We start from the raw sequence: 23,506 nt of genomic DNA, 5'->3' as shown, positions 1-23,506 counted from the left end.
AGTTGGCTGCATCAGCATAATTACCAAGACAAGAATCTGCAGGCTCAAAGCCTGTAAACTGAAGAGAACAGCAAAACAAGAGAAGGAACACTAGCTCTTGGCCAGGCTCTCATTTCTTAAATGCACTTAAATTTTAATAAGCTCTTTTGTGTACAAAGTAGCAGCATCTGCTCTTTCTTGAATTACTCAAGGTCTGTCATTTCTGCTTGACATCTCCCTCTTGACTGCATTTGATTATGCTGTTCGGAAGACAAGTGCACCTTAGCAGAAGTGCAAATTAAACCAGGTAGTGCTCACTCTGACTGCTTCTCCTTCCCTGTTAGTGACTTTTTTTCTAAGCATATGTGATCTAACAAACACATTATTTATCTTTCTAAAGTCATTACTATGTTTAATGTCTGTGTGGTTTTAGTCACAACCACTCCTCGAACTATTTTTCATTCAGGTGCATGTTTTCAGGTTTTGTGCACTGACAAAACTACCTCTGAAATCCTGCTTTGGGTACAAATCCCCAAGTGTTAGTGCTGGAGCTTAGTATGAGGCCTCTCCAACTTGATGCTTTCTCTATCCTTAGAAATGAGCCTATTTCACAAAAACAAGGTCCTGAAGTGCTGATTTTGTAACCCTGAAGGAGGGTGAAATACAGTAAAAAGAAGAGGAGGCATCATCCTCTTTTCTTACCCCTACAAATAAATATATTTTGTTTCAAAACAAAAGTTTCAATAGTAATTATATTTTTAAATCAAAACTTTCAGATAGAAAAATATTCAGACACAGGTAACTTTCTGGCAATGATGGAGACAGAACATAAGAACACGAAAGCAGCAGCTACTGAAGTCTTGCATCCCTCATGTGGAGGGTTAGTGTCACATCCATTTTAATCTAGTGTGAACATGTTAAATAACACTGAGTAGCTGTGCATGTACCATATATACTCAAATATAAGAAGATTTTGGGGCCACGTCTTATATTTGGGTCAGCCCCCTCCCCCTGGCAGACTTCTTGTAGGCATCTGCACCTGGTGGGCCGATACAGGAGAGATCCATCTTCTCCTGTCCTGGTGGACTCTGATAATTTTTCAATCCCTGGTAGTCCAGCAGTGTATCGGGCAGGAGCAAGCTTTTGGCGCTCCTGCCTGGCCCTGAGCCACTCCCTGAGTGGCTGCCTCCAGTCCTCACGGGACGCATGAAACCTGGCGGCAGCCATTCAGGGTGGAGGGCAAGGCACATGAATATTAACACAGACCCTGTCTTATATTCAAGTCAACCTTTTTTCCTCCGTTTGTGGGGGGGGGGGAAGGGTACCTCGTCTTATACTCAGATTCCCATATGCAAGTATATAGAGTATGCTTGCTGTAATAAAGAAGCCAAGGCCACCCTTGAAAAGACCCAGGTTGGCCGCTATCAAAAGATTTTAAAAAAAGACCATGATCAAAACTCCAGCATGATATTTGAAATACCTAGGGCTACATGTTAATCACACTTAGCAAGTTAATTCTTAGCCACAATTAATGACTTTAAGTACAACTAAGAGCTAATTGTGTTGCACAGAATTTCCTTCCCCACGGGCCCATGCTTCCAGAAAGCTCGCTCAATTCCTTTTAACAGGCAGTATGTTAAAATCAAGTCTTCACGCCAGCAGCGATACTCATAGGCTGTCTATGGTCTACACCGAAGCAGGGAACGCTCTAGTGCAGGCCATAGGCTGGAGTGAAGGTCAGGGGGAGGAATTGAGAGGACTGTATGGAACCAGAGGCCCGGCCCAGAAGGCTTGATTTTCATTGTAAGTAGAACAGTAATTAATTATATTTCAGATCACTTAGTCAAATCCAGTTTTTTCTGAAGTAGGTTTCGCAGCAATCTGCCATTTGCAACTCCAGATGGGGAAGTGGTACTTACACCACCATTAAACATACAATTTTAGAATAATCTTTAAAATAATTTAGCATAGAAATAGATAAATTGGGTAAAAAGCATCAGTTCTATCTATATTCAAATGTTTTTGTTCAGCTTTTAAAGTGAGCCAAACCAACCTCAACATTTTAAATTCCCGTTAGCATAAGCTAATTTTATTTGCACAAAAAAAAAAGCAACAGGCTTGGAGATGCTCCTGGGACTCAGCTATTTAGTGCTATCGGGACAGCACTAAAGTTAACCAGATGAGTTTATTCAGTCTAAAGCTGGACATAGCTGGCTGAATAATGCCATCTGTTTAGGGAAAGGGATTGGAACTTACCACACTCAAAGCATTTTCCCTGTCTGTCCTGGTGGACTCACAATCTATCTAATGTACCTGGGGCAGTGGAGGAGTAAGGGTCACTCGCCTAGGGTCACAAGAAGCACCTCAGGGTCCTGCAGCAGTAGCTCTAACCACTAGCCCACAGTAGCCAGAGCCTATTGCCAAGCGCCTTTTATTTGATTGTTGCAGATGTCCAGGTCGCAAGGCATCACGCTGTGACTAAGCTGTGAGGTTGGTCCTCAAACCTGATTGGCTGGGGCTGGAAGTGATTGAGACGGGCAAGTCTATTGGTCACAAATTTGAATTTTAAAGATGTTCTCTTAGGCTGAAACTCCAGTTCTACCTACCCAGACAACTGCAACAGAAGATCTATTAGTAATTGAACTAGAACTCCTTACTCATGGAGTAGACCCATAGATTGGATTCTTCCTTGCAAGAAAGAGCACCTGTTGGATAGAGATTAGTTTCTTCCTTGGCATCCGAAACAGACCAGTACAGGCCTTGTGGATTTGCTTCATCTACCAGCAAGTAGATATAGAGAGTACAGAATTGTGTTTTGCCTAATAAGTTGCACAGGTTCGTATTAGGCAAAGCACAGTCTATATAGTGCCTCTCTTCAACTGCTGGTTGATGGACACAAACCCGCACATCTTAGATTGGTGCAACTGAAGAAAATTACATAAGACATAAGAACTGAGTTCTCCGTTCCACATACTGCAACTGGGTGTTGGCTCAGTAGCTGTTTAATATTGGCTTGGAACATGTGCAAATCAACTCCTGATCCCTCTCTCTGGCCTTGCAGCTACATGATAATACGTGGCTCTGGCACAGATTCTGAGATAGTCTTGTGTGGAAGGACATTGGCACCATTGAGATACAGCTCATCATTTACAAGGACATCTTCTCCAAGTACCGACACGTTCTCCATCCTCACCTGAGAAAAGTAAGACAAACAGTCAGCAGACTGCAACCCAAAAATGCTCCCCCATATTTGTTTCTATCTCCTGTTTTCTCTGAAGAGGTATTCTGAAAAGTAGCATGCAGCAGCCACGTACTGTTCCTTCATGATTTGCTCCTTACCTTATTAAAGTTTCATAGGGTTCTTTAAAACCTGTTTGGGTTTTTTTCTTGGGAGGGGATGTTTTAAACTTGTTTATTTTTTTATTACACATTCATTTGTAGGTTATTGCTTGTTGTGTCATAATTACTACCAACTTCTAAAGCAGATTATGGTAGAAGTAGGATATCAAATTTGATAAATAAATAGGGATGAGCAGAAAAATAATCTTTCACATAAAACTAGACAAATAGTTTCGATACCCTTTTATATTTCAGTGGCTCCTCAGCTAACATGGAGCTTTCCCTCCATCCATCTAGGATCTTTAGAAACATCAGTATTGGTTCAAAGACAAATTGCCATCTAACCCAGTGGTTCCCACTAGAGCGAATGACAAGGGGACAAACTTTGTCACCATCCCTACAAGCTTCGAACACTTATGAATTTATATTTAAATCTTTTATTAACGTATAAAATGGGCCAACATTCTGTACAAGGGATGGGACTTGATATTCCACCTTTCAGTGTTAAGTGACATGCCCCTGGGGCAGATGCTCAGGCCATTGAACTAACCAATACTCCACTCCATTTTGAGCTGCTTTCGGTACAACTATCTCAAAGATTTGGTTGCCTGTGTTTTTACATCATCCGGGATGATAATTGGATTGTCTTTCAGATGTAGAAGAGATCCAACTCTATAGTAGAGGGTTAGAAATGCTCCTTGATGCCAGCAACAATGGCCGACTCCATTGCAGCAACAGTAAAATGCTTGATCAGATTCTTATCACTTGCCCAGATGCTCAACAGATAAGACACAAATGATGTCATTTAACAATGCTGCATTTTTTTTTGTTTTTTTAATCATTCAATTCAGTTGTCTAAGATGTGTTAAGTTTTTCCATATTGATTCTAGCATTTTATAGATGTTATTCTGTCTAGTTGGAACAGCCTGTTTAAGGATAGTCTCAAGTTAGAGAATGACATGGGGACAAAGTTTACCCTGTCCAGTCCCTGCTGTTAAACTGTGAGTCCCCGTGTCATTCTCTAGTTCCCACCCTTTTTCACATTGCAGCACAACCAGCACCCAATCATTTTTCTCCCCTCCCTAGCCACCCCTTTCTCATAAGAACAAAAGAATAGCCTTACTAGGTCAAACCAATGGTCCATCAAGCCCAGTATCCCATTCTCACGGTGGCCAATCCAGGTCACTAGTAGCTGGCCAAAACCGAAGGAGTAGCAACATTCAATGCTACTGATCCAGGACAAGCACAGGCTTCCCCCTTATCTTAATAACAGACTATGGGCTTTTTCTCAAGGAATTTGTCCAAACCTTTCTTAATCCAGCTCCGCGATCTGCTTTTGCCACAACTTCTGGCAATGCGTTCCAGAGCTTGACTATTCTCCGATTGAAAAAAAAATTTCCTCCAATTGGTTTTAAAAAGTATTTTACTCAACATCTCCCCACTCAAAAGCAGAAATATGATTTTATGCAATTTTATGAGCCTAGAGCATTGCAAATAAACATTTTAAGGCTATATTCTGTTGATTGAACAGAATAATATTTGCAGTATTCTGGAAATATATGGGGATATTTAGCTTTCCAGTCCCCAGTATCTTCCTGTTGGCCATATAAACAGTAATAGTTCAGCAGCACTAACAAAAAAATCCTGAGGTTATTAAAAACCATAAACTTTAGTGTTTTTGGTAGTTTGCCAAATAGCCAACAGGCTTCAGCTCTGCTAGCTTCTCCTTGAAATCTTGGACAAGTCATTCAACTATCCATTGAATGAGGTACAAAACTTAAATCGTAAGCCCTCCAGGATGAGGAAAATACCTACTGTACCTGAATGAAACTGGACTTAAACTATTACAGTACTGAGAAAGAGGTGATCTAAATCCAAAATCCGGTAACAGGCATACTGTGAAGTAATACAGAACACTAGAAATGTCATACAGAGCGATTCTACCATACCATAATAGGAAAACAGCAACAAACTCTACAATGCGTACTAGAACATCAATAAACCTATCAGAAAACTAAAGAAACCAGATTACTACAGATCCATCCTGCACAGTTAATGCTAACAGAAAATCAAGTCTCAAATTCATATGTGCAGAACTCAGACAGACACATTATAGAATAACTAATCACAAATTAAAAACAGAAACATGTAAAAAAATAATAAACGGAATCCCCAAGAAGCCACAAAAGTGATATCCCCCTGTACTGTGCAAAATATAGACAGTAAATGTAAATTTCAAAAACTGACATGACAATCATTACATTTAAAGTTAACACGTGCATCTCTCCCTCCCTCTCATGTTCAGCATCTCTCATCCCCCATGTAGCTCCCTTTCTGTGCCATGTCCAACATCTCTCCCTCTTTTTTGGGTCAAACATCTCTCCCTCCTTTCCTTTCCACCATAATTTTTAACATTTCTCCCCATGCACCGCTATTCCTCAACATTTCTTTGTCTCCTTGCAGTCTGTCTCCCTCCCCTCTACCCCATATGTAACATTTTCACTTCTTGCTCCTCTCCACTCCTTTGCAGTATTTCTCTCTTCCTCCCTTCTACCCAATGTTCTCCATTGCTGGGCCAGCCAGGACCGCCCATTGCTAAACCCCTGCCCCCTTCCTCTACTCTGCCAGCCAACCAGCTATCTACCATCTCTCCCTCTCTGCTCTGCCTGCCATCCATCCGTCCCTCTTTCCCCTCCCCTGCCATCCATCCCTCCGCCCCCCCCCCCCCCTCCGCTGAGCTGATCCCCCATGCTCTACCTTATCATTGGGTGCAATCCCAACACCGACCCTGCCACTCACCCCTCCCTCATGCGTGCCTAACCCCCCCTGTGGTGCAATCCTGACGCTGACCCCCCATCTCTACACCCTACCTTACCTGGTGGTCCAGTGGCTTCTTTGGGGACAGGAAAGAGCCGACTACTGCAACCATGCAAGATTCACTTACCACACAGGCAAAAGCAGCACAAGCTTCATACACAAACATGAGCTACAGGAGTACATGCTTTTCTCACCCAGTGCCTTGTCAAAAGCTGTCAAACCTTTTATTAGAGGAGGAAGAAAATGCTGACACTACTGTGGCAGCCCTCACCAGTCAATGACTGACATCTGGGTAGGATAAATTTTCCTCTCCACCTTAGTGTTTTCTCTAATGGCTCCATTATATGTAGATTCTTCCATAAAGATCAACTTACCCACTGCCCAATAGAAGACCTCCAGCCAATTATGCAAGATTCCAGCCAGGAATGGGAGCAGATATATGACCCCTTCATAATAGTGCAACGTTTTATGCGAACCCCATCGTCCACAACCACATCAGCGCCAATCGTCACGTTGGGACCTATGCTGCAGTTTTTACCAACCTTAGCGCTAGGGTGCTAGAACAGATCAAGAGAAAGAAGTCTGTTATTTGGACAAAGAAGAGTCATCTATTTTCTAAAAGAACTTTTCTAGGGAACTAGCTCCTAACCTTTGTTATTTCTATTCAGTGAGGCTTTCATTGCCTCACAGTTTTGTGACCTCCTCTTATAAAGCAATGTTGATTACCTGTAAAAGATGTTCTCAGAGGACAGCAGGCTGTAAGTCCTTGATGGAACCCATAGTGCTAAAAATGAGTGACTATTTAAATATTTGTAGCCCGCATATCCAGGTAAGGTGACATACATAATAACAATAAGTAAAGCTTTCTAGCAGACTTATTCATGGGACCCCCTCAATCCTATGCCAAGCTAATAGCAGTTGGAATGCAAAGGAATCCAGCTGTTTGGGGCGGTAGTTGGGCATTGTGAGGACCTATATCTTGCTTGTATGTGATATGAACGTGTGGACACCAGAGCTTTGCAGATCTACTGATCTAAGGTTACTACCATGGCTCTGACCTTTCCAGGTTCAAGTCCACATAGACATAAACAAGATGAAAGTCTCTTAAGACAATTTATTCAATTTAAGAAATTTTTTAATCCCCTTCTCATATCCTCAAGAAACTGGCCAAAGTGATGTACAACAGAAAATAAAAAACAGAAAACTACCTCAGGCCTAACCATTATTATTCATTGAGGAAATAACCAGGTTTTCAAAATCTTACAGAAGACTCCATAATGTAAACAATAGGAGGCATGTTCCACACTGTAGTTCATATCTGCATCTTCTGTACAAACTGAACTATGTGCTAGAGGGGAGAGGTTAGGACACAAACACAGTCTCATATGAACAAAACACTTTTTATTCTTTTTAGTTTGTCTCACACTTTACAGAAAGTTAGCTCAGCCGAACAGGTATCAGTCCTTTTCCCACAGCTGAAGTCTAGGAAAAATCAGGAGTTCTCTTCTCTCTCAGTGACCTCCCTGAACTGATCCCAGGCTCAAGCAGATATTCTCCTCCCTGCCTGAGGAACGCCCCTGTGACTCAGGACTGCTGAGCCCAGTGCATCCTGGGAGCTGTAGTTTCTGCATTACTGAGCCAGTGCCCTCTGCTGCCCAGTGATAGAGTAACATCATTACTGAGGGAGAATGCCTGACTCTTACTTATCCTCACCCTCAGCTCAAACCTAACTAGTTGAGCACCTGCTTCTACTTGGGGATTCTGAAAAGGCTGAGGGCACCCAGATTCTGCTCCCCCAAGCAGGAATCTCTGAGACTGCCCTAGGACTCTCATCACACATACTCATCTTTCACTCTCCATTCTAAAAGCATACATATATGAGCGTGGCACTATAAGCACAGCAGCCATTGGGCCCCGTCACACCAACAGCTTTGCAGTTTGGCAACTTGATTGTCCATCTGCTCCATGGTCAAATCTGACTTCCAGCAGTCCACCTCCTCTTCAGCTCCCAAAACCCTTCATCTTGGGACAGGTTGGCTTCTTCAAAGAACAGCTGATCTCCCCCTCCTCCCCATCTCTTTGGAACCAGTCTTCCATGCCAAAGTCCTTTCCTTTTGTGCCTGGCTAAGACTTTCCCCTCCTGGGTTTCCATCAGCACATCCTTAGGAACATTTAGCTTTAACTATGGGGCCCTCTGGTAGCCACCCTCCCCTCAGGACTGGGCAGCCTAAAGCAACTTTTAAAGGTCTGTTTTGGCCCATTCTGTTTTCTTGCAAGGTGTCACTCCTTTGGCACCTGTTATTTTCTATGGATTTTCTTCTTGGTGGTCACCCTCATCCCTTGAGGATCTGATTCACCGTTACTCAAAGCCTGTATTCCTCCTGGGGAAACTCCTTCTCTCTCCACCCAAGGAGCATCTTTAGAATGGGATTCCTTCCCATCTGGTAGGGTAGGGTATGGTGTAGGGTAGTAGTGAACAGCAAATCCCAGGAGGTATCCACTTCCTGAGAACTTCACTGTAACATTCTTCACTCATATGTCATCAGCAGGCAAGCATGCCTGTCTTAACTCCTTCTAGAATTCTGTAGAGGTTGTCAGGCCCCTCTCTTCAGAGTCAACCTACCCAGGTAGTCTCTCTCAGCCCCATATGGGTGTCAAGAAGCCACTTCCCTGGACTTTGGGCAGATTCTTCTTCCATTTGATGGGCTCATCTCATAGCTGTTCCTGAATGGCTTGCAGCTCTGCATCTAATTTTTCTAGTTGCTTCTGGCACTCCTGCCCCACAGCCGTCTCGGTAGCAAGCTGAGCCAACTTATGGGACAACACATTATTCTCTTTTTTTAGCTGAGTGCACCCTTGCTGGGTTCTTCCAGCCATCTTTGCCCACTCTTCCTCCCAGAGCTACATATCTTGTAACTTCCTTTGGAGCTTGCCATTCAGTTCTTCTTGGCTTTCATTGCCTCACAGTTCTGTACTGCTCCTGCTGCAGCTGCTCCACTTTGGCATTTTCAGCCTCTTCTTTGGCCTGATAGTCATCCTTCTGGACTGTTATAAGACAGATTTCTTTAATTTTTGAGACAACACTTTGAATATTGGAAGTGAGGCTTACTGAAGGAAAGAATAGTGAAATTCGTAGAATCCAATGGGTTACAAAACCCAAGGCAACATGTTTTTTTTGTTGTTTTTTTTATTTTTTACTAAAGGTAAGTGGGAAAAAAAAGCACCAAGGCTTCGCAAGATGGGATAGTACAGTCCTCCTCATTAAATGACTCGACATGGGCTGTTTTTTGGCAAACTTGCCTGAATCAGGGGTCTGTATCAGTGATGGTGTGGAGAGGGGGTGGGGATAGAGATACTGGATAGGAGAGTAGTTGGGAAGAGAAAGGGAGAGCTTGTGGACCCTGGGGTGGTGGGGAAGGAGGGAGAGATGCTGGATGAAGGGTAGTTGAAAAAAGGAGAGATGGTGGATCTGGGGCTGGTGTGGTCCATCGCTGCAGCTTCAGGGATGGAGATGAAAAAAAGGAAAGATGCCAGACCTCCGGGGGAGGGAAGGGAAATGGAAGGGGAGGACAGAGATGGAAGATGGATGATTAGCATGGAGAAAGAAGAAAGAAGGAGACCCTGATCAGAAGACAACCAGAGGCTCAACTACCTATCCGGCATCTCTCCTTCCTTCCCCACCACCCCAGGGTTCACCAGTTCTCCCTTTTCCCAACTACCTGCCTATCTCTATCCCCTCCCCCTCCACACCATCCCTTGTGACCAACTTTTCCCTTTCTTTTCCTTCCCTCCCTAAATCCCATGGTCCACCATCTTGTTTTTAGACCCATTATTTCCTCCCCCCAGAGTATATGCATGTCTCTTTGAACCCCGTTTCCCTCCCTCTATGTACTTCTTCACCATGTTCCCCCAGCTTCCCCACTCTTACCTTAAGTTAATACGGCAGCCTGCAGGATCACAGGTGCTGTAGTGATCCTTGCAGCTGCCATTGTCCTCAGCGGCACGTTCCCTCCGCCGTGGTCCCGCCCCTCCTCGGATGTCAGGAGCAGGATCGTGGCAAAGATAACGTGCCGCTGAGGACGATGGCAGCTGCAAGGATAGCTACAGTTTAAGGAAGCTGGGGGAACATGCAGGCCTTCCCAACTGATCCTCCCCCTCAACCCCTAAAGCAGGAGTGGCAGTGGACGACCAGCAAGAGGCAGCGCTGCTACTCCTGCTTTAGGAAGGAGGAGGGTAGGTCTCTGAATCGGGAGGCTGATTAAAAAAAAAAACCAACAAGAACAACAACAAACTGATTAACCCGATTCAAATCAGAAATCGGGCAACACTACTGATAACCCTAATTGAGACCAGTGCGGGACTCGCGAGAACTTCTGTTAGCCACAGAGAACATAGAGCCATAGAGAACAACTTCTACAATACAAGACCATATCTACTAATCCTGACGTGTTAGCTTGTGTCTTGAAATATAATATGCATAGTGTAAAGATTTTGAAAAAGCATATACATATTTTGTCAACTTTACCTGCGCTTGATGATGTTTCTTTTTTGTTCTCTTTTAGAAGGAACTTTAATTTTCGTGATAGTTTGTGTCCTGCTGTTACCGGGATGGGTCAGGGAACTGGGTCAATACAGTAGGTCACACTTGCTGTGGACAGTGTTCTGTTTGTGGTCTTATGTTACAGATCACCGAGTTCAAAGCTCCTAATGAAGATCGTATTATACCTCTCAGAGCTTCTACTTCCTGTACCTCTACGTGCGTCATCTATGCTTTGAACTGCTCTTGTGGGCTAATGTATATTGGTCAGACATCTCGTCAATTGAGAACATAGACATTGTGTTTCTGCTCATAAGCTCACTGCTCCATTTTCAGAATTCAGATGGTTTGTAATTCAGCAACTACAAAAAGATCTGTGGAGGCACTATAATGAAGAAATTGCATCACAAAGAACAACGTTTAATTTTCATTCTTAACACTATTGCCCCAAAAGGTTTAAATACTGTCCTTGAATGGCAAGCAGTTCTGCTAATTTTGTTTATATGCCTTTTTTGCTTTTTGGTTTTTTTTGCTATCGAGAATTGCCGGTAATTTGTGAATGGACATTTCTCCAATTGATGACACCATTTTCTTTTACGGCAGTACGTCGTACGTTCTCTAGCCTCGCTCTCTTTAGAAAAGAGCGTTGTGAAGTCTTCCTTTTGCCACTTTTCTGCTATATGCGGAGCATTTGAGACCTGAGCATTAACAACTTTTTTCCTCTGAAGTTGCTTGTGGCAAAACAGGGTTCTCCCATTGGGATTTGAAGAGAGGTCCTCTAGACTGCTTCAAGTCTTATGTCCTTTGCCAGATATGGTCTCCAAAACTGAACACAATACTCTAAGTGGGGCCTCACCAACGACCTGTACAGGGGCAACAATACCTTCTTTCTTCTACTGGCTACGCCTCTCTCTATACAGCCTAGCATCCTTCTGGCAACAGCCACCACCTTGTCACATTGTTTATTTGCCTTTAGATCTTGGGACAATATTACCCCAAGGTTCCTCTCCCCGTCCATGCACATCAGCATCTCACCTCCCAGCACATACGGCTCCTTCCAATTTCTAATCCACAAAGGCATTACTCTGCACTTCTTTGCACTGAATTTTGTGGTAAGTCATTACTTACCACAAAATTCAGTGCAGAGTAATGCCTTTGTGGATTAGAAATTGGAAGGAGCCGTATGTGCTGGGAGGTGAGATGCTGATGTGCATGGACATGGAGAGGAACCTTGGGGTAATATTGTCCCAAGATCTAAAGGCAAATAAACAATGTTTAGTAACATGTTTTATTAAATCTAGCCCTTAACCTCAGTTTTAAAGCATCAGCATTGTACTGTATAGGCAGTGGCAAAGGGTCCCTTTCATTTTAAAAGTAAGAGAGAATCCATACTTACCACCAGTACATTCCCAACAAATTCTGGCCCTGAGTGTAGACAGTCAGGATTTTTTTGCCTCACAGAGTGTAGGTACATGCACATGCCTGTTAGGAAGTCCTTGGGTTGTCCAATGTCCATCCAGAAACCTACAACAACAAAACCCTTCAATAATTCAGTCCCCTAGTGTTCCTATCAAATGCTTGCAAAAGAATATATTAAACCGGAGCTATTAACAGACCCTGCCAAAAATATATTCTCTAAGTCTTTGTCTGTAAAAGAAAGAAACATCATGGGCATTGTCTTTCCTACCAAGCAGCTTGCTATGATAAAGATTTCCGTCCATTATTAATTAGATCTACGTCTTATGAACATTTCAGAAAACTGTTGAAAACTTTTCTTTTTTCTAAATTTCTGATCAACTAGATTTCTGCATATCATATTATTCCTGTATTTTTATGGCTATGCGGTCTAGAAATCAGCTATTATGATTCAAACACAGTTCCAGAGTTCTCATTCTCTGTGAGAGAATTCGAGTTCATAAAAGTTTCTACCTGCTACTAGGTAAGCTGCCATGCAAGAAAACCTGCTATCGATGGGATATTCCAGCGTGACGAGGCGAGTACTTCAACAGCTCAAAACAGTTCAGAGATATGGAGGAGTTAGCTAGTCGGAGATGTGCAGAGCATTGTAAAGAAAATTCCAAAGGCAGACATGAAGGAAAGAACAGATGTAATAACTCTTTAAGAAAGTGAGATGCAGAAAACAAGACACCTAGAAACTTTGGCCCAAGGAAAAAAGTCAGAAGAAAGAAACTGACAGGAAATTTTTATTTGAAAAAACAAAACCGCTCACCTGTAATACAACAAAATGTCAACCCAGTTGTATGGACTGATATTCAGTTTCCTAGTGATTTTCTAAATACCAAATAGGCAGGATGCCCTGCCTAAACTGTGCACCAAATTCTTGTTCATCTTGTTGTGCCATATCTTTAATTCAATTATGCAATAGCACAAATTTCTTTTATTTTATCCCAAGACAAACTAATCAATATACCAAGTCAAAGGGAGACATACATCTAAGTCAACCTTTTGTGTCCTGGAATCTTAGTACGCTATTACCCCGATCCTCAGCGGCACCACTTGGAACTCAAACCACTCTCATTGTTCCAAGCTTTATGTGTCAGATCGTCACTGGATCGTTTTACTTTTTTTATTTTATATATATATATCTTTTTTCTTTTTTTGAAACTATTCACATTATTTCAAGGTAATTTTCATAAGGAATTTTTAAGCATGTTACTTAGCTTAGTTCTGTGGTCTCTGGCAGGGGGTTAACACCGACATGTTTCGCATTCAAGCTTTATCAAGGAACCCCTATCGGACATAAAATTAACAATAAATTATGTCTATCAGAATAGTGACAAGAATATTACATATTCAAAAGATAGCAATAAAGGCCATCTATCTTCATAAGACCTAAATCCGCTAAACAAGTCTTACCTCCATAAAAATACCGCCAAACTCTGACCACTGTATCAAGAGCAATGGCGGCGGCGTTTTTACAGGATATTTATAGAGCAAGCCCCAAGAGCACTGTACCCTCGTGGTGACGTGGCCCACAGCGTCACGGGACTGCTTGCCGGTTTTAAAGCTATAGTGTACTCATTTAAAGAGACTAACAACCACCCAGAGAAACGACTAGATTAAAGTGCCCCATTCTAGCTCTTCATTCAACCTTTTAGGCGATACTGTATTTAGTACATAAATCCATCTCTGTTCTTTATAATTGAGCCTTTCTTCACTATTTCCCCCCCCATCATCATAACCAGCATCCAAGCTTTCAATTATTCGCCAGCGTATCTGTTCTATGCTATGTTGTTTATCCAGAAAATGTTCCACCATAGGAGCTTGTAAATTTTTTGTCTTAACCCGTGACTTATGCTCATTCAACCTAACGTGCACGGGCCTAGATGTACGGCCCACGTAAACTAGGTTGCACGGACAAATTATTACATAGATTACATTAGCTGACTGACAGTTCGTATTTTTATTAGATTTTATTATTTTATCGGTCTGAGGATCTTTCCAGGAGGCTCCCGTAATTGTGGTGGAACACCATTGGCAGTGTCCACATTCTATATGTGTACCTTGTTCTTGTGTTCTATAGTTACCCAGCTTTTGTTGTATAAGAACCTGCCCTATAGTTTTCCCTTTCTTAAAGGAGAACATGGGGATTTCAGGGAATATGGGATGGACTTGCAGTATATGCCAATATTTCCTGATAAGAGATATTAATTCTTTGGCTGCTGTGGAGTAGGGAAGGACACATATTAGTTTATCTGTATCATCTTCAATTTGTTTTTCTGTCAACAGTAAATCTCTGTTCGCATATTTCGCTCTTGTGAAAGCTTGTTTTATAGATTTTGACGGGTAACCTCTGGCCTTAAACCGTCTGGTTAGCTCGGCAGCTGCTTTTTTGAAATCACTGTCATCAGAAGATATTCTGCGAGCCCTCAGAAATTGGCTCACTGGGAGGTTAAACTTCAAGCGGAAAGGGTGGTGACTGGAAAAATGTAACAAAGAATTACGGGCTACTGGTTTTCGAAAAAGTTGAGTGATTAATCGGTTTTCATCCTTCAATATACGTATGTCCAAAAACTCAATTTGAGAACTGCTATAAGAAGGGGTAAACTGGAGATTAGGGTTTCTGGTATTGATCCACTCAAAGAATTCCAAAAGTTCTGTTTCAGGGCCTTCCCACAAAAAGAAAACATCGTCCAAAAACCTCTTCCAAAGGGTAATATATTGGAAATATTTGGATGGATAAATTTCACGATCTTCAAATCGCCCCACGTACAAAGTTGCCACTGATGGGGCTAACGTAGCCCCCATCGCCACTCCTTGGACTTGTTGGTAAAAAACTCCTTCAAACCAAAAATAATTCTTCCCTATTACCCATTCAGCCAGATGATATAAAAAGTCAGTGGTGATGCGTGGATTCAATCTATTATTCAAAATGTCCCTTATGACCTCTAGAGCTTCTCCTTGGGGGATCTTTGTATACAGTGACACCACATCAAGAGTCACCAGCAATGTCTGAGGATTCATATAGTCTTCCCGTTCTAAAATTCTCAAGAGATGGGAAGAATCTTTCAAATAAGACACAACTTCTAGAGCCTCTTTAGAAAGAAAAACATCAAGAAATTTAGACAGCGGTTCCAACAAAGATCCCCTAGTGTTTACAATAGGTCTACCAGGAGGAGCTGTCAAGCTCTTGTGGATCTTTGGGACAAAATAAATAGTGGGAGTACGAGGATATTTTTCTAACAGATATTGGTATTCTTTCTTAGTAAGCATTTTCATTTCATAGTGTTGCGTTACCCAGTCATAGATGTCCTTCATTAACGTGTTTTCTGGATTTTCTTGCAAAGATCTATATGCCATAGTATCAGAAAGTTGACGTGTTGCTTCACCTAAATAATAATCTCTGTCTAGAATAACAGTCGCTCCTCCTTTATCAGCCCTTAGGATCATGCAATTACGCATGTCCTTCAGTTGTAATAGGGCTTGGTTTTGAGAGTAAGTAAGATTATAACGTTCCTTAACAAAAGATTTTTCATAAACTGATATATCCGTTAGCACCAATGTCCGAAAAACATCAATTGCTGGATCCATTGGTCCCGGAGGGCTCCACCTAGATTTGAGCTTACAGATAGATTCATCAGTCTCCATCTCCCCCACTTCTTGGTTTGCAAAAAATAGTTTTAGTTGAATTTTTCTCAAAAATTTATGGAAACAGATCTTCAATTGAAAAAAATCTGGATGTTGAGAAATCACATAGCCTAACCCAAGTTCCAATACTTCAATTTGTTTTTTAGTTAACGATATTTTAGAAATATTCACCACTGTGGATTCTATTTCATTTGAGCATTGGTTACAGGTTTGCTCCTGCCCCTTGGTTACAGGAGGCCCGAGGGGGACGAGCCACGACCCACTCGAGGAGGCCGCCCAAGGGGGAGATCCAAAGGAGCACCACGGGGCAGGAGCAAACCTGTAACCAATGCTCAAATGAAATAGAATCCACAGTGGTGAATATTTCTAAAATATCGTTAACTAAAAAACAAATTGAAGTATTGGAACTTGGGTTAGGCTATGTGATTTCTCAACATCCAGATTTTTTTCAATTGAAGATCTGTTTCCATAAATTTTTGAGAAAAATTCAACTAAAACTATTTTTTGCAAACCAAGAAGTGGGGGAGATGGAGACTGATGAATCTATCTGTAAGCTCAAATCTAGGTGGAGCCCTCCGGGACCAATGGATCCAGCAATTGATGTTTTTCGGACATTGGTGCTAACGGATATATCAGTTTATGAAAAATCTTTTGTTAAGGAACGTTATAATCTTACTTACTCTCAAAACCAAGCCCTATTACAACTGAAGGACATGCGTAATTGCATGATCCTAAGGGCTGATAAAGGAGGAGCGACTGTTATTCTAGACACGTCAACTTTCTGATACTATGGCATATAGAAAATCCAGAAAACACGTTAATGAAGGACATCTATGACTGGGTAACGCAACACTATGAAATGAAAATGCTTACTAAGAAAGAATACCAATATCTGTTAGAAAAGTATCCTCGTACTCCCACTATTTATTTTGTCCCAAAGATCCACAAGAGCTTGACAGCTCCTCCTGGTAGACCTATTGTAAACACTAGGGGATCTTTGTTGGAACCGCTGTCTAAATTTCTTGATGTTTTTCTTTCTAAAGAGGCTCTAGAAGTTGTGTCTTATTTGAAAGATTCTTCCCATCTCTTGAGAATTTTAGAACGGGAAGACTATATGAATCCTCAGACATTGCTGGTGACTCTTGATGTGGTGTCACTGTATACAAAGATCCCCCAAGGAGAAGCTCTAGAGGTCATAAGGGACATTTTGAATAATAGATTGAATCCACGCATCACCACTGACTTTTTATATCATCTGGCTGAATGGGTAATAGGGAAGAATTATTTTTGGTTTGAAGGAGTTTTTTACCAACAAGTCCAAGGAGTGGCGATGGGGGCTACGTTAGCCCCATCAGTGGCAACTTTGTACGTGGGGCGATTTGAAGATCGTGAAATTTATCCATCCAAATATTTCCAATATATTACCCTTTGGAAGAGGTTTTTGGACGATGTTTTCTTTTTGTGGGAAGGCCCTGAAACAGAACTTTTGGAATTCTTTGAGTGGATCAATACCAGAAACCCTAATCTCCAGTTTACCCCTTCTTATAGCAGTTCTCAAATTGAGTTTTTGGACATACGTATATTGAAGGATGAAAACCGATTAATCACTCAACTTTTTCGAAAACCAGTAGCCCGTAATTCTTTGTTACATTTTTCCAGTCACCACCCTTTCCGCTTGAAGTTTAACCTCCCAGTGAGCCAATTTCTGAGGGCTCGCAGAATATCTTCTGATGACAGTGATTTCAAAAAAGCAGCTGCCGAGCTAACCAGACGGTTTAAGGCCAGAGGTTACCCGTCAAAATCTATAAAACAAGCTTTCACAAGAGCGAAATATGCGAACAGAGATTTACTGTTGACAGAAAAACAAATTGAAGATGATACAGATAAACTAATATGTGTCCTTCCCTACTCCACAGCAGCCAAAGAATTAATATCTCTTATCAGGAAATATTGGCATATACTGCAAGTCCATCCCATATTCCCTGAAATCCCCATGTTCTCCTTTAAGAAAGGGAAAACTATAGGGCAGGTTCTTATACAACAAAAGCTGGGTAACTATAGAACACAAGAACAAGGTACACATATAGAATGTGGACACTGCCAATGGTGTTCCACCACAATTACGGGAGCCTCCTGGAAAGATCCTCAGACCGATAAAATAATAAAATCTAATAAAAATACGAACTGTCAGTCAGCTAATGTAATCTATGTAATAATTTGTCCGTGCAACCTAGTTTACGTGGGCCGTACATCTAGGCCCGTGCACGTTAGGTTGAATGAGCATAAGTCACGGGTTAAGACAAAAAATTTACAAGCTCCTATGGTGGAACATTTTCTGGATAAACAACATAGCATAGAACAGATACGCTGGCGAATAATTGAAAGCTTGGATGCTGGTTATGATGATGGGGGGGGAAATAGTGAAGAAAGGCTCAATTATAAAGAACAGAGATGGATTTATGTACTAAATACAGTATCGCCTAAAGGGTTGAATGAAGAGCTAGAATGGGGCACTTTAATCTAGTCGTTTCTCTGGGTGGTTGTTAGTCTCTTTAAATGAGTACACTATAGCTTTAAAACCGGCAAGCAGTCCCGTGACGCTGTGGGCCACGTCACCACGAGGGTACAGTGCTCTTGGGGCTTGCTCTATAAATATCCTGTAAAAACGCCGCCGCCATTGCTCTTGATACAGTGGTCAGAGTTTGGCGGTATTTATATGGAGGTAAGACTTGTTTAGCGGATTTAGGTCTTATGAAGATAGATGGCCTTTATTGCTATCTTTTGAATATGTAATATTCTTGTCACTATTCTGATAGACATAATTTATTGTTAATTTTATGTCCGATAGGGGTTCCTTGATAAAGCTTGAATGCGAAACATGTCGGTGTTAACCCCCTGCCAGAGACCACAGAACTAAGCTAAGTAACATGCTTAAAAATTCCTTATGAAAATTACCTTGAAATAATGTGAATAGTTTCAAAAAAAGAAAAAAGATATATATATATATAAAATAAAAAAAGTAAAACGATCCAGTGACGATCTGACACATAAAGCTTGGAACAATGAGAGTGGTTTGAGTTCCAAGTGGTGCCGCTGAGGATCAGGGTAATAGCGTACTAAGATTCCAGGACACAAAAGGTTGACTTAGATGCATGTCTCCCTTTGACTTGGTATATTGATTAGTTTGTCTTGGGAAAAAATAAAAGAAATTTGTGCTATTGCATAACTGCCTAAACTGTGGTCATGTGCGACTCCCTGCAGTTCCATATAAACTATTGCAGGGGTGGGTAGTCACATTCCTCAATGGTCACAATCCAGTTGGACTTTCAAGATTTCTTACAATTAATATGCATGAGATCTATTTGCATATAAAGAAAATAGTACATATAAATCAATCTCGTACATATTTATTGCAAAAACCTTGAAAACCCAGTTGGGTTGTGGTCCTCAAGGACCATGGCTATCCACTTCTGAGCTATTCCCTCTCCTGACCCAACTCCCCTTGCCCGGCCCTAACCTCTCGACCCTCCTTCAAATCCCGCTGACTTATCTTCCTTCTCTGAAATCATGAAGAAACCGCACAACTTTTGTCCTCAGCCAAGTCTACATGTCCTTGACTACATGTCCTTGACTACATGTCCTTGATCTCATCTCAAATATAACGGTATTCCTGCTATCTGTTGTATCCTCAAACTATCCATTTACACCACAATTGTTCCTGATGCCTTCAAACATGTGATGGTTAAGCTGGACCCTACCAGCCCCTCCAACTATTGCACTGTCTCCCTTCTTCCATTCCTATCCAAGCTACTCGAGTGCACTGTCCTCCATCGCTGCCTTGACTTCATCTCGACAGACTCTTGATCCTCTACAATCTGGCTTTCACCCCCTACACTCCAAAGAGAATGCCCTTACCAAAGTCTGCAATGACCTGTTTCTGGCCAGATCTAAGAGCCTTTACTCTATCCTCATCCTTCTTGACCTGTCTGCTGTTTTGATACTATTAGTCACTGCTTATAAACTCCTTGATATGATGTCCTCACTTGAATTCTGCAAAGCTGTCCTCTCCTGGTTTGCCTCTTATCTCTCCCATCGTACCTTTAGTGTATGTGCTGGTAGGTGCTGCTATCCCACTAGCAGTTGGTGTATCCCAGGGCTCTGTCTTATGACCTCTTCTCTTCTCTCTCTACACCTCTTCCCTTGGTGCCTTGATCTCCTCCCATGGTTTCCAGTATATGCTGATTGATTCCCAAATCTACCTCTCTACACCTAAAATCCAAGAAAAAGTCTCAGCCTGTCTGGCTGTTAGTGCTGTCTGGATGTCTCAATGCCACCTGAAACTAAACATGTCCAAGACTGAATTGCTCTTCTTCCTCCATTCTCCATCTCTGTAAATACTGTTATTGTTCCTGTCTCTTTGACTCATAACCCTAACTGCTTTTACTACATTCTCTCTAATATGTTTTAAATTTACTACTTAGTAGCTCTGTTACATGTCTCCTAGCCCTTGTAATTTTGGAAAGAGTAAAACAAGTGATTCCCGTCTACTCATTCCACTCCACTCAGTATTTTATAGACCTCTGCTGTCTCTTTTCCAATCTAAAGAGCCAGAGCCACTTTAGCCTTTCCTCACAAGGAAGTTGTCCCATCCTCCATCATTTTCATTGCCCTTCTCTATATCTTTTCTAATTCTGCTATAACTTTTTTGAGATGCAGTTGCATTACGGAATGATACAAAAGCATTATAATATTCTCAGTTTTTTCTCAATTCCTATATTAATAATTCCTAACATTCTATTTGCTTTCTTAGTCACTGCTGTGCTCTGGGTTTTAATGTCTCATCAATGATGCCTAAATCATTTTCCTTTTCCTCCTAATGTGGAACCTTTCATTGTGTAGTTAAAGCTTGGGTTCTTCTTCCATACATGCATCACTTTGCATTTGCTCATCTTAAATGTCATCTGCTATTTGGATGCCCAGTCTCCAAGACTCGAAAGGGCCTTTTGCAATTTTTCAAAATCCTCTTTTAACAACTTTGTGTCAGCAAATATAATCACCTCATTTGTGATTCCTGTTTCCAGACCATTTATAAATGTTAAAAAGCTGCAGTCCCACCACAGACCCTGAAGGAACTCCACCATTAACTCTTCTCCATTCAGAATATGGACCATTCAATACTATTCTTTGTTTTCTATCGTTTAATCAGTTCTTAATCCACAATAGAACGCTGCCTCCTATCCCATTACTTTCTGATTTCCTCAGGAGTCATTTAACAGAAAGAAATGGGCCTTTGATCTGAAAAAATAGTTATAGCTGATGTGTGAAAGAAGAAAGCTCAAAAAACAAGCACAAGGTGCCTTAAAGTTCCAAGCAATCAATCTATTTATTAAAGGACCCAACACGTTCTATCCTTTGGCATTTCTGCCTGCTTCAGGGGTCTACATGAAAACATCTATACATAAAATTATATCAACAGACAGGTACAATATAAAAAGATAAGGTTAAAAGAGACATAAAACTGACAAAACACATCAATGAACATAATAGTGTTAGCAAACAGTTTACCTAAAAGACATAAGAACATAAGAAGCTGCCTCCGCTGAGTCAGACCAGAGGTCCATCGCGCCCAGCAGCCTGCTCCCACGGCGGCCTATCAGGCCCATTGCCTGAGCAGTGGTCCTTGACCATTTTTATAACCTATCTCTACTCCTATCCCTATCCTTAATCCTTATCTGTACCCCTCAATTCCCTTGTTCTCTAGGAACCTATCCAAACCTTCCTTGAAGCCATGTAACTTGTTCTGGCCTATCACAGCTTCTGGAAGCGCGTTCCACATATCCACCATCCTCTGGGTGAAAAAGTACTTCCTAGCGTTTGTTCTAAACCTGTCCCCTTTCAATTTCTCCGAGTGCCCTCTTGTACTTGTGCTTCCCCATAATCTGAAAAATCTGTCCCTGTCCACTTTTTCTATGCCCTTCAGGATCTTGAAGGTTTCTATCATGTCTCCTCTAAGTCTCCGCTTCTCAAGGGAGAATAGCCCCAGCTTTTTTAGCCTGTCAGTATATGAGAGGTTTTCCATACCCTTTATCAGTTTAGTTGCTCTTCTCTGGACTCCCTCGAGTACTGCCATGTCTTTCTTGAGGTGCGGTGACCAATACTGGACACAGTACTCCAGATGTGGGCGCACCATTGCGCAATAAAGTGGCAGGATGACTTCCTTCGTCCTGGCCGTGATGCCCTTCTTAATGATTCCAAGCATTTTGTTTGCTTTCCTTGAGGCTGTGGCGCATTGTGCCGATGCCTTCAGTGTTGTGTCCACCATTACTCCCAGGTCTCTTTCAAGGTTACTTATCCCCAGCAGTGATCCCCCCATTTTGTAGCTGAACATCGGGTTCTTTTTTCCTACATGCATGACCTTACACTTCCCTATGTTAAAGCTCATTTGCCACTTTTTGGCCCACTCTTCCAGTGTCGTCAGATCTTTTTGAAGATTTTCGCAGTCTTCCGTTGTTTCAACCCTGCTGTATAGTTTGGTGTCGTCTGCAAATTTAATGACCTCGCATTTTGTTCCCGCCTCCAGGTCATTTATAAATATATTGAAAAGGAGCGGTCCCAACACCAACCCCTGCAGCACCCCGCTCGTGACCCATTTTCAATCTGAATAGTGACCCTTCACTCCAACCCTCTGTTTTCTGCCTGCCAGCCAGTTTTTGATCCATCGGTGTACCTCCCCTTGCACCCCGTGGTTCCATAGTTTCTTAAGCAGTCTTTCATGTGGTACCTTGTCGAAGGCCTTTTGGAAGTCAAGGTAAATGATGTCTATGGGTTCCCCTTTATCCACCTGTCTGTTCACCCCTTCAAAGAAGTGTAATAAGTTAGTGAGGCATGACCTACCCTTGCAGAAGCCATGCTGACTTGATTTAAGCTGTCCATTGGTTTCGATGTGTTCACAGATGCTGTCCTTGATCAGCACTTCCATCATCTTTCCTGGGACCGAGGTCAAGCTCACCGGCCTGTAGTTTCCCGGGTCGCCCCTCAAACCCTTCTTAAAGATGGGTGTGACATTTGCTATTTTCCAGTCCTCTGGGATCTCTCCTGTTTTTAAGGATAGGTTGCATATTTGTCGAAGTGGCTCTGCTATTTCGTTCCTCAGTTCCTTGAGTACTCTTGGGTGAAAGCCGTCTGGACCTGGTGATTTGTCGCTCTTTAGCCTGTCTATCTGCCTGAGGACATCCTCTTGGCTTACCTCTAGTTGGGCCAGCTTATCTTCCTGATCTCCATTTACGATCTCTTCTGGCTCCGGAATGTTGGTTGTGTCCTCCCTCGTGAAAACTGACGTGAAGAACTCATTTAACTTGTCAGCCATCTCTTTTTCCTCTTTTACCACCCCCTTTCTCTCTCCATCGTCCAACGGTCCCACTTCCTCCCTTGCTGGTTGCTTCCCCTTAACGTATCTGAAGAACGATTTGAAGTTTGTTTCTTCCCCCGCTAATTTCTCTTCATATTCTCTTTTTGCTTTCCTAACCACTCGGTGGAACTCTTTCTGGTGTTTTTTATGCTCCTTTAGGTTGTCCTTTGATCCTTTTTCCATTTGTTGAACGATGCTTTCTTGTCACTTATCGCCTTCTTCACTGCATTTGTTATCCACACTGGGTTTTTCGTTCTGTTTTTTTTGCACCCTCTCCTGAACTTGGGGACGCACAGGTTCTGTGCTTCGTGTACCAC

General features: G+C 42.0%; 1 protein-coding gene across 1 annotated transcript in view; it reads right to left on the bottom strand.

Moving 5' to 3' along the window:
- Positions 1-713: 713 nt before the first annotated feature.
- Positions 714-23,506, bottom strand: part of GMPPB (GDP-mannose pyrophosphorylase B) — a 106,841-nt gene continuing 84,048 nt past the window's right edge. The window contains exons 8-10 of the mRNA XM_033926525.1: positions 12,069-12,196; positions 6,510-6,692; positions 714-3,172 (exon numbers count right to left, since the gene is read on the bottom strand). Coding sequence (XP_033782416.1) covers positions 3,041-3,172; positions 6,510-6,692; positions 12,069-12,196 — 443 coding nt within the window. The 3' untranslated portion in view covers positions 714-3,040. The remainder of the gene's footprint in view (positions 3,173-6,509; positions 6,693-12,068; positions 12,197-23,506) is intronic.

Source organism: Geotrypetes seraphini, chromosome 17 (assembly GCF_902459505.1).
Source record: "Geotrypetes seraphini chromosome 17, aGeoSer1.1, whole genome shotgun sequence".
Lineage (NCBI taxonomy): Eukaryota > Metazoa > Chordata > Amphibia > Gymnophiona > Dermophiidae > Geotrypetes > Geotrypetes seraphini.
Note: the sequence above shows the minus strand (reverse complement) of the source record. Positions and strands in the feature narration are given on the sequence as shown.